This window comes from Haemaphysalis longicornis, unplaced genomic scaffold (genome assembly GCF_048455015.1).
Source record: "Haemaphysalis longicornis isolate Haplotype H1 unplaced genomic scaffold, Haemaphysalis longicornis Haplotype H1 scaffold_5, whole genome shotgun sequence".
Lineage (NCBI taxonomy): Eukaryota > Metazoa > Arthropoda > Arachnida > Ixodida > Ixodidae > Haemaphysalis > Haemaphysalis longicornis.
In genome coordinates, this window is record NW_027526385.1 from 174122881 (window position 1) to 174141648 (window position 18768).

Below are 18768 nucleotides of genomic sequence, written 5' to 3' on the forward strand. Positions count from 1 at the left end.
CTTTGTGCATGAGGATGGGGTACACAAGAACTAGATTATAAGAAAGGGCTTGAAAGGAAATGACAAGAACGACGTCAAATATAAGAGTGTCTTTGCCACTCAAGTGACACATTGTAAACACAACTTGCAAACGGTTTGAGTTTACAGGTTTGCAAACACAAACGTGGCATCTGAATTTTGCTTTATAAACGTTTACTCACTGCTCCTGAATGGAAATTCCTTAAGACAGCTCTTTTCCCCCCTCTGAAATAATAACCAAACAAATGCATGTCCCTAGCATAACCGCAAGGACATGCTAGCCACAAGCAAATTTTGTTATTGGGATCGTTTCTTCGCAGAAGAGCTAGAGTCATGTCAACGACTTGTTAGATGTGAGAAATATTTTCCAGGGTTGGTGTGTGAAGAGCAACACCCCTTAAAACAAAAAAGCCTTCACTAACAGCCAAGAGGTCATACAGAGACGTAGCAAGACTATGTAGCGTATTTTTGCGCGTAAAACCCCGCACCAAAAATGCGAAAATTTCAGTGCCAAAGTAGAGGGGCGGATAATACGTGGGTTTTAGATGTGAAGCATCTCATGCTTGGGGCTGTGTCCCTCCCTCCCTTGTTGTTGTCCGCCGTCTGCACTCTACTGCGCATGCGCGTCTCTTCAGCTCCGCCAGCGTTTGGCCTGACGTCAGTGCAGTCCACTATAAAAAGAGAAATAGTTAGGCGGCGCCCGGTTTCGATCCCACGACTCTCTGGCCGCAACAGGAGGTACGTGGCGCTCTTCCCACTGTGCTACAAACAGAGACGGGAGCAAGTGCTACGAACGCGCCTTATGTTCTTCACTCATTCAAACTACATGAAGAAGCTACTGATACGACGAAGGCACACTAAGCTGAACGTCAACGGAAACGACGAACTGAAAAGTTTATAGGAAGATGTTGAATTTCCTGCGGGAAAGCTGTGGCGGGAAGCGCCACGTGCCTTGCAGCTCAACCAGAGAAGAGGACGAAGAGGGCGGGCAGCGGGGTAGGAGTGTGAGCACGCAATAAAGAAAGACGAGAACCAGGAGGTGCTCGATCAGGTAACGCGGGTGTCGATCTCTTCGCTGTCTCTACATTTCTCTGTCTCTACATGGGGGTTCACACTACATTCCCGTTCGTGCTCCGACAAATGAAACAACATAATGGCAACACAATGGAACCTACGCGCAACCCCCATGATGCTTCGCATCCTCCTCATGGTTCCCCACGGGAACCATGTGTAATCTTTTTGGCCATGTGTACCATGTGAACCATGTGTAATCTTTGGTGTAATTTTTTTTTTCATTTACTGCAGCTTCATGGTAATGCCCATTGTGCCATGAAGCTCCTATGCAGTAACACTGACTAAGCTTTCCATGCCAGCGATTGCACAAATCATACAACGACAAGGAAGAAAAAGCAAGGATGAACGCACTCTAACAACTTAATTTTATTACCGTAAAAACCCGCGTATAATACGGACCCGCGTATAATACGAGGTGTAATTCGGGGACAGCAAAATCAGAAAAAAAGTTTTCATCCACATATGCGGTGTAAAAAGCACAGAAAACATTTATTTGCACTGCAGTTACCGTTCAGTCATTGTCAGTTTTCGCTGGCACTGTCTCCCGACGTCCGCTCAGTCATCGTCAGGTTCGCTGCCACTGTCTCCTGAAGTAACCTTGTCGGAAATGTCTTCCCACACAAAGTGGTCCTCAGTGCCATCAAGGGCGTTCGAGATGCCGCATTTCTTAAAAAATAGCGACTGACGAGCTCCTCTGAGATGCTGGCGCACGTATCCGCGATACAGCCACAAAGCACCGCTGGAGAAGCCCGCGTCAGCCATCCGGTAGCTGTCACTTACGGGTCTCCTGACATTATCCACTCTTGGTAGCTGGACCTGATGCAGTCTTTGAAAAGCTTGTTGATGCAAACGTCTAGCGGTTCCAGCTGGGATGTCATTCCTCCTAGAATGACATTGAGTTCGGTGCCGGGTTCGCGCAACAACTTCTTCACGGAATCGGCCAGGTAGCAGCGAAAGGCGTCCAACACGAGCACTGACGGGAACCCCAACAGTGCTCCAGGCCATCAGTTGCTTTCTCCACCTGCAAATGCTGCCTTCGGTGACGCCGAACTGCCGTCCTGCGGCGCAATTCCTGATGGTCTTGGTACATAAAATAACGTTTCTTTTAATTGCAGCCGAATACTGCCTTCATGTACCCGCCATCGTGATAGACTTTCGGTGAACGTCCCGACCCTTCGCGTGGTCAAAACAATCAAAATAGCGCCGACTGAGAGAAGCAGCAGCCAGCTAACGCCATCGCAAGATGGCGCACCCTCCGCTGAAACCGAAACCGAAAGTGCACATTTTCGGCTGAAAACTTTGGGATCCACATATAATACGAGGCACAAATTTTACATAGTAAAATTTGGAAAAAAACCTCGTATTATACGCGGGTTTTTACGGTAGTTCCTGAAGACTGCGGCTCGAGTGATAGCACTCGCGAGAGCAGTGACAATGAGTGAACTGTGACTTTCACCTTGCAGTCAGTGTATTATACTTGCTAAATACACACTCTTTCTGTCTACATAGTACGTAATGTATTGCTTGAGCAGTAGCTTTGGTGCAGCCTTTCCTGTATCAAACATGTGCGCAATACGCGAGCATTTTTTTTTTTTTTTCCGGCGGGCTGAAAGTGGGCGTGTGGATTATATGCAGGGACGGGTTATACGCACGAAAATACGGTATGCACGCGCACGTGTGAATATGCACCATGTAAGCGCACACAAAACCTGCCCGCACACCTAGGAAGGCAGACAAAAAAATGAAAAGTTTTTCGAGTGTGCTTCTCGGGTACCTTAGCTAAAAGCAGCAGCATTACACTCGCCCCGGATATAGCGCAACCACCTTATACCCCTGTCACACAGGCACTTTCAATCGCGATTGAAGTGAATCGCAATTGAGTTTTCGAGCGCACTCGACGCACCGCCGCTGCTACACGGCCCGTTTCAATCGAGATCGAAAAGTTGCACCGGCTGCACTCGTGTACGCTAGATGGCGCTAACATTGTACTTGTGGCCGGCATCTGGTAACTTCTTGCGGTCGTAGGTGTACGTAACTATGTAAATGTTACCTCACGCTTATTTGGGTCAAGTTATTCGACACAGTTTGTAGCGTTAGTTGAAGTTTTCACCTTCTGTGTCATTACTGAGCGAGGACGAGAGTATCGCCGCTTTCGTTCGATCGCGCTTGGAAGCCTGGATCGCGCTTGAGAAACCAGGATTGAGTTCGAGTGGGATCGAGCTCGATCGCGATTGAAACTGCCGTGTAGCATGCGCCCAATCCGGATTGAGCTCGATCCGGATCGACTCAATCGTGATTGAAAGTGCCCGTGTGACAGGGGTATTAGGCAATCAGTTCAAAAAAGACCTAGCATTGCCTTGGGTCAGAGCTATTAGCCAAATCACACGCGCACAGGTTTCCACCTGTACGATGGTACACAATGTGTGCTCTCAACTGCATGGAGGCGCTGCGTCGCTGTGGTGTTTGCTGTGGTATTGGAAGCTAATGATTACTGTTGCATCTCGTTCTGAATGCCTCCGTACTCTGCTTATGCAGGCACTCAACCCAAATTTTTGAAGCTGCTTCAGCTACTGCGTAGTTGATACCCACTTTGAGATGAAAATAGTGTGGGGTTAGCGTGCCGGTTGCTGCAGCCCGGAATGCAGGCCGCGTCAAAAGTTTGCTCTCAACCGTAAGAGAATCCCATTGGTTTTCAAAGAGCTATTGTTTCGTAAGAAGGGCTTAATGTGGAAACTCCGGGAAGCCTGTGAAAATACCTAGTAAGCATTTTCAGTGATAGAGTAGCACACCTTGCAAGAACCAGCAGAATGTGTTCATTTATGGCAGCTGTGGCAGCAACAAAAGTTTTATGACACCCCGCAACCCATAACTGTGGTCTGGCAGTTGGGTTTTATTCTTCCAAATCTTCTCAACGAATCTCTCTCTCTCTCTCTCTCTCTCTCTCTCTCTCTCTCTCTCTCTCTCTCTCTCTCTCTCTCTCTCTCTCTCTCTCCTTTTTTTTTTCTTTTTGCTGTTGCAGTGTGGCCTCTTTGACAGTGGCAAGCGACACTTTCGTACACGAGCTAGGCCTGGCATCAATTATGCGGGCCTCTCCATGCTAAAACTAGGCTTTGCAGAATGTGTGCGACCCCCTGCTATGCTTTGGATAATAAACACTTCAGTAGATCAGTCGCTGTCCCTTCCCTTGGCCTTGTCAAATACTGCTACAGTGACAGTGACAGTGAACTGCCCTGCCAGGCAATTGAAGGCCCAATGTGTACCATCTATTAATTCCCCCTTTCCCGTGCACCCTTCCCCCATAATCGGCCAGGGCTCTCATTTCTTCAACTACCAGTTTTCCCAAAAACACCTCTGCACCCCATCCCAAGTATCGTCCCGGTGGAAGCCTGCTATTTTAACTCTCACTATTGCACGCAACAAATTGCTGGCCCCTCTCCCTATAACCTCAAAAGTAATTGCAGATGTGGAAGCCTTTGTGCACACAGTTAGCCTCCTGAACTTCTGATGACGCGGTGGTGAAGAAGGATGTCGTGTTGTAGCACAGGGACTTCCTATCTTCCCTCTGCTCTTTAATAATGCAATAAAGTAAGCCAAAATAAGCTAGTGGGTTCATACCCCCAGAGAGAGAGAGAGATGGTGGTTCGGGTGAAAAGGAAAGGAAGTGCACTGGGGATATTATTGAGTCTGTCTGGGGGCTCACCTGCATACAACCCAATGCGGGGGGGAGGAGATGGAGGAGGAGGGATGAAAGATTACAGGAAAAAGGGTGGTAAAAGAGATTTATTATTTCATTCCTCTATTACTTTTATAAACTTAATACAATAAATATTTCTGCTAGCAATGATTGTTTTAAGTGAATAATTGATTTAATTTTTGAATTATCACAGAAGTAAACATGGTCATATTTCAATCTCAAAACAAAATGAAATAGAAAATTGCACAATTTTAATTCGACATTTTATTGTTCCATCATTTTATTTTACTATATCTTTTTATAAGATAAATACTAACTATAATAAATTACTCTTTCCTTATACCACCGATGTGGTAATGGACAAACAAACACTAACACCTTGACTGAATTGTCCCCTACTTGCCTGGGACTCTGCTTGCATCAAAGCCAACACAGACCGAATCAACTGCCCAAATGCGAGATGGGTCGAAGAGGTCGTGACCCTTGAGGTTGCTGACCTTGTTCCAGGAGAGGTCGAGGGCCTGCAGGGAGGCGAGGTAGCCCCCCCAGAGGGTGACCGCCTCGTCATCCGAAGCGGCCGTCGCCTCGAGGTGGTTGTGCGAGGCGTTCAGGTGGTGCAGCGCGGGCGAGGGGCCGAACCAGGATGCCTTGAGCTCCTCGAACGAGTTGTGCGACAGGTCGAGGGCGGCCAGGGTCGGCAGGTCGTGGGTCAGGTTGGGAGGCAGGGAGGTCAGCCGGTTGTGGGTCAGGTTCAGCTGCTGCAGCGCCACCAGGGGTGAGAACCAGGCCTAAAAGAGGCGGGAGGGGGAACAACACAGGTGGTGGGTGGGGACAGAGAGACACAAATCTTTATGTCACCAGCTTGTCACGCGAGCGAGAATGACAGGCCCTTTCAGAAACACGGGTTACCTACGCACATAAATTCTGAAACAGCCACAGCTGCAGCAAGCTATTAAAGCGGCCATGAAGACAAAAGACAAGTTTAGTTTAATATAAAAAGACTGCTTTATCGAGATAACAATGATACCGATTTTATCACGAACTTCAAACGAGTAAGAGAGATACTAAAGACAACAAACGAGGCAGTGGCGGCTCCCCAGTCGCTCTCTGGCGAGATCTCTATGCATCACGGAATGTTGAATGTGCGATCATCAGCCGACGAACTAAGTCAGCGCCAAGAAACAAGGCTGAGCAACTGTAGTGAAGGGCCTCTCATTCCATTTGACGTTTGACCGTATCACTTGAACATTAGCATGCAGCTAACGCATCGGTAGCTATGCTAACTATTAATGCTAGCCCACGAAACGTCACTCTTGGCTGTATATGTTATAGTGCGAAATTTTAGTGTTTAAATATCTACATTTTTTTTTTTCATTTAAGAAAACGTTTCTCGTGGCTGAAACGAACCTGAGTGAGTTCTCAGGGGCTCGTTCTGATGACGATGTTTGGATGTTAATGGCGCAAGGCCCACTGGGGCAAAGAGCGCCAAAACAGTTGTTGCATATGAGAAATGAAGAGGTAAACAGTAAAATCGGTTAGAAGAACTAAAGTAAAATCAGTGAGAGGCAATAAGGATGGCTGGTGTGGAAGGCCAGTTTGGGATTGCGCGTGGTACGAAATTAGGTCTAAAAATTTTACTTCCGCTAAACACTCAAAAAACTTGCTTGACAGAAAACACGGGATCGTCAGACGGGAAAAATGCTGGGTGCGGTGGGATGTGTTGCCTGTAGAGTTGGGTGAAATGTTTGTGTCGTATTGTGTCCAGTGCTTTGCACTGAAGAAGTATGTGGGTCACAGATAGGCCGTCTCCAAACCTGCTACACAGGGGTCTAGGAGATCCCGTGAGCAGGTAGGAGTGTGTTACATGTGTGTGGCCCATCCGTAACCTACCTCGTTCTATCGAATTGAACAAGGTTGCATTTTGTCTTCATGGCTTTTTGAATGGAGAGGGAAGGAAAACAAGCGACCGGAGGAGGGAGGAGACAAAGCATTGCGTTGCCAGCTTGTCAAGCGAGCATCAGCAAGGGGTCCTTTTGGTCGCGTGAGTTATCTGAGAACAGAACTTTTGAAGCAGTGTGCTGAGCCGGAGGTACCAAGATGTCCTAAGGGTGTTCTTACCCCATTGCATCCTGCAGGGTGCAATGGGGTAAAACACCTTTATAATGGGGTAAGAACACCAATAAATAAGCAGCACCTTCAAAAATTGTTTTTGCCAAAAAGGCTCAAGCTTTGGACGAAGGGCACATTTTGAGGCTTATTTCTTTTGTAAAAATATAGCGTCACACGTATCGCACTAATTTTTTTGCATTCTAAGAAAACCTGTTTTCATTTATGAGCTTACTCCAAGCCTTCTTGTTTTTTTACGTGTATTTGCGCAGGAAGAATAGCTCTCTCGTCAGCTTTCCTCCCACGGTAAAGAAGTGGTTTTGAATCTGTTCCTAAAGGAACTGAGCTTTGGTGCCGCCTCTGTTCTTTTTAACCAAGAGAGGCCATAAAAACAGACCTTTGTACAGAATTTCCAACCAAACGATTCAAAATCGTTTTCAAAATGAAAAATCAAAATCGAATCAAAATGAAATTCAAAACACACTGAGTATCACATTTGTACCTAGCATTAAAGGAGCCATGAAGACGAAGGCACAGTCGAAGAGTTTGTCAGGAGAAAAAGTATGTCTGCACCTACACTATTACTCTCTGTCAGTTAGTATCAACACTATGCACATGCAAAAAACAAAATACTAGCCACATTCGTCTTTTTTTTTTTAATAGTGGAAGTCCCACACGTTCTGAGCATGCTGCAAGCGGCTGAAGATAATACCTGGCCCAATGTTAGGAAATGAGAAGTTGCAAGCAGATACTATAAAACTATCTTCACCGATTCAGTCTCAATTATGTCTGCTCTTTCTATTTGGGCAAAACATTCCCCTGGAAGCCTTCATGCTCATTTCACTCATTTACTACTTCCAGGAGAGCCGTGCCCAAAATCCAAAGCCTGTTGAACTTTGCCCGTAGTCATAAACGTCTCAAGTGGTGAACGGGGGGATGACCCGGTTCAAATGCTTGCGTAAACTCTTTGTGAGCCCATTGCAGAGTTTTTGTCGATTGTTCTTTCTTCCCTTCATTTGTCCATCTGGTTGAAGAGAGCAGACTTGGTGTCACCACTGCCTTTGCTGTGGTGACCAACTTAAAGGCGCTCAGCACAGTCACTGCTTTGTTATGCACGTGGGAGGAGACTGAGCCAGGAAATGCATGGTCATATCCGCACGTTTTTTTTTTTTATGCACCTTTCTTGCTCCTTGCTGGCCCAATTATTTTCAGGGATGGCACAAAGATGATGCCTGGTTGTGTGAGAAGGCTGTGAAAAGCTCACCTGGGTTCTGGTTTGTTGCTCACTGATTTGATTTGACTGATTGTGGGGTTTAATGGGCTGACACAATGCAGGCAGTGAGGAGCGCCGTAGTGGAGGGCTCCGGATTAATTCTGACCACCTGGGGACCTTTAACGTACGCCGAAATCTCATACACACGGGCGCTTTCGCTTTTTGCCACCCTCAGAAAAGCGCGCTGGTTCGTTGCGTCTCATTCAACCATGGCAGTATGAGAAAGCACCTCGCCAGCACATCTGTTCTGACTAGTCAACCTATACTTGGTTTGGGCCGTCAACAGCCAAGCACCAGGTGTCTTGGTGACATCAGGATCCATGGGAGTGAGTTGCTTTTGAGCCTTTTAAAAGTACAGCTGTTTGGGATGACACAAATCCGTCCGGCGGAGACTGAAAACCCTGAAGTATCAAGAAAATATGCGTCCCAGGAATCGAACCCACGACCTTTACAGCGTGAAACCGGCAACCCAACCACTGGGCCACCCCAAAGGCCCAAGAGGTATGGTGTTAGCAGCAGCGGGGAACAATAACATGTGCAGCCAATCGGAAACAAAAAAAAACGCTTCCAGTGGTCGGAACCGAATCTGGGTCCCTCGCTTATGAAACCGGCGTCTATCCGATTAAAGCTGTCATTGCATTCCGGGTGCACAGCTTTTTCTCTGGGTTCTAGCGCATGCTAAAGCGGTGCACTTTGGGGGAGATGCGAAAGCCTGTGGACTAAATGACCCGGGCCAGCCAGTCATGGAGAACTTTCAGTGGCAAGTTCAGAAATAAATGCGAGGTGATGAAATGTAGAGCGGAAACTTGGCGCCTCACTGAACGACTTGAAAGCACACTTAGGCCGGCTTCTTTCTTATTGTTCTTGCTGTGTATCCGACTGTTTACTTATACTACCTATCTATCAATATATATATAACATACATACAAAACAGAAAATAAGGGTTGGCAGTCAAGAAAACCTCGGAAAGCAAAGGGGAGGTTGTGGAGGTCGTGGGTTTGGATCCCACCCGGCGGGCATTTTTTCACCACTTTCTTTTCGACTCAAAAAATTCTTCATCTGTTTCTATGACCTACCACATTAACCCCTTTGCTTCCCGAGGTTTTCTTGACCGCCAACCCTTGTTCTGTGTTAATTTACTGAGCCCCTCATTTCCCATTTTCTGATTTGCTATATATATATATATATATATATATATATATAAGGGTTGGCAGTCCAGAAAACCTCGGAAAGCAAAGGGGAGGTTGTGGTGAGTCATAGAAAGAGATGAAGAATTTTTTGAGTCGAAAAGAAAGTGGTGAAAAAATGCCCGCCGGGTGGGATCCGAACCCACGACCTCCAGAATACCGGTCTGGTGCGATAACCACTACACTACCGGCGGGGCTGTTTCCCCAGCACTTTCTCGGGTATTTATGTTAAGGTATTTTTGTTTCCTGAACTTGGGGGTGGTACCCAGCGCCACTCGGCCTACTCGGGGTGAAGGGGACCCCGAGTAGTCCGAGTGGCGCTGGCTACCACCCCCAAGTGCAGGAAACAAAAATACCTTAACATAAATACCCGAGAAAGTGCTGGGGAAACAGCCCCGCTGGTAGTGTAGTGGTTATCGCACCAGACGGGTATTCTGGAGGTCGTGGGTTCGGATCCCACCCGGCGGGCATTTTTTCACCACTTTCTTTTCGACTCAAAAAATTCTTCATCTCTTTCTATGACTCACCACAACCTCCCCTTTGCTTTCCGAGGTTTTCTGGACTGCCAACCCTTATATATATATATATATATATATATATATAGCGAATCAGATATATATATTGCCAGCTAGACAATATTTCCTCACTGCTACCTACCGTGTACACAGCCTGCAGCTGGTTGGACGCCAGGCTGAGCGAGACGAGGTTGGTGGCGCCCTCTAGGTTGAGCTCCTTAAACCGGCAACCCTCCAGGGAAAGGAACTCAAGCTTGGCTGCAAACTCTGCCGAGCCCGGCGCAAGCACATCCATGCTGATGTTGCGGAGGGTGAGGTTCTTGAGGTGCATGTCGCGGTCCTTAACGAAGCACGTGTGGAGCTCTGTGAGCTCCTCTTTCCCCGTGCAAGTCCACGAGTGTTGGTTGTCGGGCATTAACTGCTCCGCGCAGCCACAGGGGCGTCTTGTGTCGGAGTCGTCGTCGTCGGCCGCACCAAACACATCGGCGAACGCACACAGTGGCAAGAGTAGAAGCAGCAGCCCCAACTTCATTGTGCTCCCCATGCTTCAGCCGCTGAAAGGGGATTGGCCGTCGGAGCAGTCATCTGCAACGTCCACCCACGCACACCCACCAAACAGAGAACTAAGCCGGGACACAAAATCGCCAACCAATTTTTCAGGAGGAGTGACCATTTGTGCGCTAGCTGGAAGTAGTTTTTGAAGATCTTGAAGCAATGCAAAATCGACACGGACAAAAAAAATGAAGAAATTAGACAGACCAAGTGCGGTGGCCTGTCTACTTTCTTCTGCTTGTGTCCGCGTCGATTTTGCACAACTTAGAGACGCGCAAGATTTTTCAGGTGGTAAGCTGAATTTTCATGTCACAGTAACACGGCAGCATGCCTACTCAAAGAGGCCGTGAAAACAAAATACAGTTTGATTTAATTTGAAACAAGTAGCATTGCCTGTCTCATTCAACTCGATTCCAGCTTCAAAAAACTTCTTGTTTTTGGTGTTTGTGATGTGCCAACAGGATTTGTTCAGCAAGGCTGCACTGAACTGAGGAGGGAGTACCGCACAAGCGTAGAAATCACATGCTAGCATATTAAAGCATGAGATTACCGTACTTATCAACAGGTACTGTAGAAAATGACCCAAAAAGCACTGCTACACTTGCTGCTTGAGGCTGCAGCGCCATTGAATATAAAATCCCCCCACCCCCCCACCCGCTGCTTTTAATTCAGCAAATATTTCCATGCGAGTTAGAATGAAAAAAGAGACATCATAAACATAACGCGAGTTTACTCGCCACACGCAAAACGTTTGTCCTAAATACTAAAAAAAACTTAATTCGTCAGCACTGTTAGATGAAGGAGGGTGTCATAAATTCCGTAATATTCTTTTTCTGCAAAGTGGTCAGCATGTATGTGTGTACCATAACAAAAGTCATCCGATTAGGTAAAAAACGGCGCCGACGGTGGCTGGGATCGAATGCATGCACTTACACAATTAGTTATTTTGGAACGCCCGCAGAGGCTGCAATATTTCCTTGGTCTTTACATTCCGCAATGACGAGTGAAAGACACTCGCCATAAACCGGGTGGCTTTACGTTCACGCGCTCCAATCGAAGGTTGTTTTACGAGTACTGACAGTTTAAAACCAAACGTCTCCGCAGTTCGACATTTTGGTTTTTTAATCAAAGTGCCGCCTTCACGGGACGTCACGTTGGAATGTATCTCCAGTCCTTGAACACCTGTTGCGCCCAGCCTGCACGTTCGATCGGTGGGCGAAACAAGCGCTCACAATGCGTATTCGGTTGTTTCGGTTGTGCACGATTATTTGACCGATTAAGGTATGCCATCGAATCTAGAAAGTTGCTTACCTTGAAGAATTCTTCGGCGATCTGCCATCGTGGCAAAGAACGTTGATAAGGCGAACCATCAACTGTTGGTAAACAAAGTTGTTGACCTTAACCGACCTACGACTTCGCAATGCTGATTAGCTAAGAGCTTGATTGCGGACGGAGTATGTGAGGGAAGAATTGTGCTTGAAGTGTAAAGGGCCCGTGTGTGATGTCGAAGTAATGAGCCACATTTTAAGATAGGATCCAAGATACGATTACTGATGCCGAAACGACAGCGATAGAATATGCGCGGCCATGTTGAACACTGGTGGTGATACCGATGGGGCCTCGTATGATGCTAGTGAAGTTTCCGTTTCGGTTTCCGGTTACAGGTCATCACAAAGCTCAAATACCCGCCTAACGCAGTGTCAACAAGGGATCTTTGACGAAATATCGACTGGTTGGATGCAATATTCGTAGTTCAGAACGTGGGATCGCATGCCAATGGTTGTTGAAAAAGAAAAGTGAACAACGCCTCCACGCGGAAGACAAGCAACCACTGGACGTCCGTCGGCCGTCCAGCGTACGTCCATTCCGGCTCTAGTGGACGTCCGCTGCGTAGAGTTTCTTACAATATAACTAGAGGGGAAACTGGCGCTGCGATCGTACGCCTCAATGGGCGTGATGGGTAATTGTGGATTCGGATTGGCGCTTGATGGCTCCTGAAACTTACTATGGATTGCAGGCAGTTTCGTTTTCGTTTTGGATTTGCATGAACGCATTTGCCTAGGCGGGGTGTTGGGAGGAGTGATCAAAATACGTTTCTCCTTGAACTGCATGCCTCGCGTGCACTGACGCCGCCCTGAGTGGAATGTTTACAACCAGAGTTGCGAATTGGGTGGGTTATCAATGCATTGCCGCACAGCGAGCACGAAAACACAAATGACGGCGCTCTGTGCGGCGAAGTTGTCTGCTAATTAGGAGTTGCGGCGCTCTCATTCGGCACAGCAATGTATTGTCGAAGCTGACGACGGTTGCGAATCGCTTGGAACAGCCAAACCTTCCGTGCGAACGCCGGCTCCTACTGCGTAGAACAGCAGCACCGGCGGCTGATAGGAACGCAGCTTGATGTATGTCACTATATAACTTCTCAAAAGGTAATCGGTTTCTTTTTTCTTATGAGCATAAAAATTATCTTACTATTACAAACCACCAGCGCCGAAACTTTTACAAGTAGTTTTTAAAAAAAGTCCGCGTCCTGCTGTAGTTGGCGAAAAATGGCAAACCTGCTCCACAAACCTTCTCGACTCCGCGTCTGCTTTTTATTTAAACGCGCCGTTTTATTTCGTACAAAACCAATTTTTCGTCACTAACTTTTTTGTTCGCCATGTAATTTGTAAACGGAGAACCGGGCAGTAAGAGCTTTTTTGTCAAAAAACACAATTTGCGCAGCCATAAGCCCGTTTCGATCCTACGCAATCCGGTTCCAAAACTACCCATCATTCCCATTGAAGCGTAAGCGCCGCTGCCATGTTCGCGTTGACACTAGCGCCAGTTTCCCCTCTAGTTATTTGTATGAAACTCTATGGTCCGCTGGATGTCCGTTTCTGAGCCGATGGACATGTACGTCCGTGGGACACCCGGATGTAACACTTCCGTACGTCCATTTGGACGTCCGAAATTGGATGTATTTCGGACGTTCAGTTAAAACTTCGCAAATCTTAAGCATAAGTTCCTACAACGAATACTACACAGCACAACACTGACGCACTACTGGGCAGATAAGTATACAGGAACACGGCAAACTTGCTTCACGTGGTAGCGTTTCTTAATTCTTATATACTCTCCTAAGAGGTCATCGTTAGAGTCGGTATGACGCTGAAAAAGTTTGAAAATGAAGCTTAATTTCAATAACACAGAAGAGACTTCCGATATACAAGTCAGGGCGTTTAATTGAAAAGCAGAGTAGCTGTTCTGATTTAGCTTTTATATTCAATTTACGCCGTTATTTGAGGCTTCGTGGTACTTCGTACGTCCAAGGGCGGATGTCCTTCGTACATATGCGAATGTGTATCCTTTGTACACCCGTTGCTGGATGTCCACTGTACGTACGCAAATTTATGTACAACCGAACAGGGATGTACAGTAGACGTACAGTGGCCGTCCAAACTTGGCATTGGACGTTAGGCCATTTTTCAGACGTCCCACGGACGTCCGTGGTTTCTTGGGAAGCCAATATAACTAGTCCAAAACAGCTCTTTTTTTAGTCAACAGCTCTTTTTTATGGAAGTCAAAACGCCTACTTTTAATAGAGTGAACAAGGCCTCCGTATGGAAGCCGCAACTTTTTTTATTTATTAAAGTGAGCAACAAGGCTTCCGCATATAAGCCGAAGCGCCTTGCTGTAATAAGCGTATGGCTTTCGTCGGAGTGAGGAAGGTTTCCATATGAAAGCCGGAACCTCCTTTTTTAATAAACCTTTGATTGGCGATCCCACGTAGTATAAAAAAATTGCCCTTTTTGTTTTTATTGGGGCATTATTAACCATAGAGTACTTGGGGAAGGCGGTTGTTCCAGCTAGTACAGGAGTGCACATTTGCATTGACGCATTGCTTCGTACTCTCGGATTCCATAGGTGGGTATTCTCGTTTTTTTTTCTGAAAATAAAAGTGGTTTTGACTGTGTCGAAATTCGTCATGGCGTGATCTGCCGAGGACACAGGAATGTACATATATAGAGCAGAACAGCAGCCGGCCAAACCATAGAGTTTCATACACAAATGAACACTATGGGCCAAGTCTGTCCCCATAGAGTTTTCATTTTGTCTGTACCCACTAGGCGCAAAATAGGGGTTGCCCGGCGCAGAAAATGGTCGCATTTAAAGAGAAAAAAACATGTACTCACTTAATTATGTGCGTATTTGTGCCAGATCTGCGTGGGTTAATTTTGACAAAATGGATACGATCAAACGTATTCCTATATAGGTTCCACTACAATCGTCCAGTCACTTTATTTGGCTGTCCCCCGTGAAAATGGAAAGGGCATTTATAGCAAGAAATCATAACTTCCAGCTTCATTTCTGACTAGATTTATAGATTATAGCTGGAATTGACAGCTTCTAGATAGAAAAATCCTTAGCCTAGCTAGAGACGATTGTTTCCAGCTTGCAGGTTTTTTTTTTCTTCCAGCTGGTCTGACGAATGCTAGCTAGAAGTAATAGCTGCCAACTGGAAAAAAAATCTCAATCCAGCTAGAAATGAACTAGAAACTGACTTTCTAGCTCGAAATTCTGCCTTTTTGTGGTTATAAATATTTCTAGCTAGAACAAATTTCTCTCTCAATAATCGAGCTAGAAAAATATTACCGTATTTACTCGAGTAATGATTGCACTTTTTTTCCACAAAAATGATGCAAAGTTAGGGGTGCGATCATTACGCGAGGTAAGTTTTTCGGGAAAAAGTTTCAGCGCTGAAAACGCAAGTTGCAAGTCGGAATGTTTACGATAAGTCTCATGAACATAATAAACATAACAAATAACAACATAATAATAACTTCACCGACCACCGAATGAGACCGAGTGATGCAAAATGCAGTGTTTTAACGCGCCGAAACAAGTTTGCTGTGAGGTGAGAACAGGTTGACCAATAATTAAGTGGCTGCTGCTGTCACAGTGTGGGACATCAAGACATGGCTGCCGACACAGCAAGCCGAGCGCGTTTTCTTATCTGTTTTGTGAGTACATTATGTGCATTTACTGAGAGTTTCTTTCGCACCAATAATGTACTCACGCTTGCCGATATCGCTAATATAATCAAGTGCGCGGCAATAACGTAGCCATGTCCGCTTTGAAAGAGGGGGAAACTAACGTAAGCCCGACCATCGTCGTCTAGACTTGGCACACATACGACATATGGCTGCGGCAAGTTCAGGTGGCGATCATTGCGCGGGAAATAAAAAGCGTCATATTTTGACGACGAACTTCAGGGGTGCGATCATTACGCGAGTGCGATCATTATGAGAGTAAATACGGTATTTTCACGTGGGGTGGCTTTGGTATACCCTTGGGCGGTCGGCAATCGTACAAACAGGATTCCGCGACGCCATAGAACATTTGCCGGAAAGTGAATGGGGAGTCGTCACTGCTTCGCCTGTTTTCTTTGATGTCTCGGTTATGACCTTAAAGTTTGCTTCAAATTGGTGCCATTGTTATCAGGACAAAGCGGTGTTTTTAATGAACGAACTATACAGCAGATGCAGAAAAGAACAATAAATGCGATATTAGTGCCGTGATTTCACAGCTAAAATGGGGAGAATGGCGTGCTTGCACTAGTATTTGATATTTTGTGTCTAACGGCCTCGATCGCTGACCTTTCGTTTAGTTTCACTTCGTTTCGTTTCATTTCATTTCGAGGGATTTTATTTAGGTGAAAAAGACGATATGAGCAGCCTTCTTGTGAATTGGATTGAACAAACTTTATCTAAGCCGGCAGAACGACGTTTTTACGCGCGGCGACGCGGGCCTCGGCGTCGTCCTGGTGGCTACTCAGCCGAGACGTGAGCTCGCCGTTGCCGACTCGCGAGTCTCATGCCTTTCGAGCGTCCCCATTCTAGCCACCTTACCGGCAGGACCTGCTGGACGGCCCAGTGGTGATGTTCGTAGGTGTAGCTCCTTGTGGCTTCTGCAAGCCGTGGCGGAATGGTTCTTGACGTCGCTTCCACAGGGTTCATGACATGCACTATGTCCCACAAGATGTGCTTCTGGTATGCAGTCTCCCTGCAGCAGAGCTGGCACTCGTCGGTCGGGTACACCTCCAGATACATTCGGCGCATCAGAGCCGGGGTAGGTAGGGACCCGGTCTGAAGCTCCCTTAGTAGCACTACCTCTGCCCTGCTCAACCCCGCGTCCGGTGGTGGGAAGGTCCTACGAGCAGGCGGTAGCTATGCTTTGGTGATTTCGCCATAGTCTGTCATTCGGTCCTTAGCACCGAACCACGTTGGACGGTCAGTGGCGGGGGCGCGGTTGGTTAGTGCTCGCGCCTCCGCGTGTGCCATTTCATTGCGGTTTGCGTTCTTACACGACGCGTCCTTGCGCGCATGCGCCCGAATCCACTTGACTCCAATCCAATCCAAATCCAATCAAATTCATTTCAATCCAATCCAATTCAATCAAAATGCAATTTAAACCAGTCCAATCCAATGCTCCTCGCGCGCATGCGGAGCACGGCTCTCCAGGAGCCACACGAAACTGCCCAACCTCTCTCTCTCTCTCTCTCTCTCTCTCTCTCTCTCTCTCTTTCTCTCTCTCTCTCTCTCTCTCTCTCTCTCTCCTCTCTATATATCTAACCTTTTTTTTCTGCGAAATAGCGTTGATAGTTACGGTTTTCGCTTTTTTGCCGCGTTTGGCAACCTTTCAGGCGGTCCGACATACACATATTCGGTTTATACTGATGTGCGCACGGACGCCAACGGAGGGACATTGCAAGGTCCTAAGGTGCTTCGCACCTAAAAAATGTGGTCAAGTGGGGTCCAGGTAATCCAACCCTGGACCTTCAGAACGTGAAACCGGCAACCTAACTACAGGACCACCCTTAGGGCACGAGGGGTACGGGGTAAGCAACGAGGGAGAACAAAAATTCTGCAAAAATTCAGGGAGTTATCTACTAATGCGTAGCATTCTTATGCCGCTTTTCTTGAGCGCGAGTTTTTTTACTGTCAAATTTTTTGGTTTTGCTAAATCCTGTCCGACCAAGTACCTCCATTTAGGTTATTATAAACATTAGTATTGGGACATCCACGAAATCAGCATTATTGTGGTAATGCAGGGCGTTATACGGTTTGCCATTTTTAGTAACGGCGTAATATTTTTCCTATTTTTTTTAGTTTTTCCGACTTTCCTTCGACAGATTATCTCCATCTACGTTATTATAACAATTACATTTGGAACTTGCGCGATATCTGCATTATCTGCAAATGCAGATATCTGCGATATCTGCATGTGCATGTTTTAATGCTACGCATTAAAACATGTTCAGCCAATTGGAAAGAAAAAAAAAACACTCCCGTGGTTTCAATCGAGCCTGGCTCCCTTGCGCAATGAAACCGAATTCTATTTCAGTGAGCAGTCATTCCATTCCGGGCGCAAAGAATTTTCTTTGAATTCGTATCGCGGCATGTAGCGTTGGAATTGGCTGCGGGTTCTAGCGCGTGCTAGCGCGGTCTATTTTGGGAGAGGTGCGAAAGCCTGCGGACGAAATGATCCGAGCCTGCCAGTCATTGAGAACTCTCAGCGGCAAGGTCTGAAATAAATGTGGGGTGCCAGAGCGGGGTCTCCGTTGAAACCTCGCTGTTTCTGGAGCCTTGCAGCACTATGGCAAGCTGCGCCAATTTTTTTATTTGTATTATGTTTCTATGGAATCTTTGAACCTATAAGCATGTTTTTCCTCACTTCAGTGATAACTGGACTCACCAAATCGGTTTGCGCACCGGTTCGCCATGTGGTTTAGTCGACCAGGAACTGAACGGGAAGGAAATGAATTCACCCGAACCGCAACCTAACTGATATTAACGGGAAAGTGTTTTATTCCCGGATACACCAAGATTTCAATGACGTCATATCCGTCACGGAACTGACGCCAGTTCAACGATGCACGCGGCCTGTAAAGGGTGCACCCCGGCAAACAGGGTCTTCTTGCGGGAAAGCAACCTTTGGCACTAAAGAGTGCGTTATACATAGGATCGTTCGTTTTCGGGCATTATATTTTAACACGAAAGTGTTTTATGCCGGGATACACAAGATATCACTGAGGTCATAATCGTCCCGGAAATGACGCCAGTTCACGTTTGCTGAAGTGACCCGCCAGCAGGACGTGGCTCACCAAGCACACCCACAATACAGCCGCCGACCTGCAAATCATGCTCAGCCGCAGATTTCGCTGCCCATTTCACTTTCGTGTTTTACCGATTCCTACAACAGAGGAATCAACCAGTATGTTTTCGGTTCGACACCTGGTATACGACGTAAACGAACATGCAAAGAGAGGGTGAGAGGGCAGCTAATGAGGGATCAGTGAACTTTACT

The 18768-nt window shown here is 46.7% G+C and overlaps 1 protein-coding gene across 2 annotated transcripts in view; it reads right to left on the minus strand.

Moving 5' to 3' along the window:
• LOC144138826 (protein toll-like) overlaps nucleotides 1-12020 on the minus strand; it is a 41802-nt gene extending 29782 nt beyond the window's left edge. Inside the window, exons 1-3 of one of the 2 annotated variants that reach the window (XM_077671307.1) lie at nucleotides 11731-12020; nucleotides 10010-10421; nucleotides 5284-5574 (exon numbers count right to left, since the gene is read on the minus strand). In XM_077671307.1, coding sequence (XP_077527433.1) covers nucleotides 5284-5574; nucleotides 10010-10411 — 693 coding nt within the window. In that variant the 5' untranslated portion in view covers nucleotides 10412-10421; nucleotides 11731-12020. Of the gene's footprint in view, nucleotides 1-5283; nucleotides 5575-10009; nucleotides 10453-11730 lie in introns of both variants that reach the window. The other variant, XM_077671306.1, reaches the window with a different exon arrangement.
• Between the last annotated feature and the right edge of the window lie 6748 nt (nucleotides 12021-18768).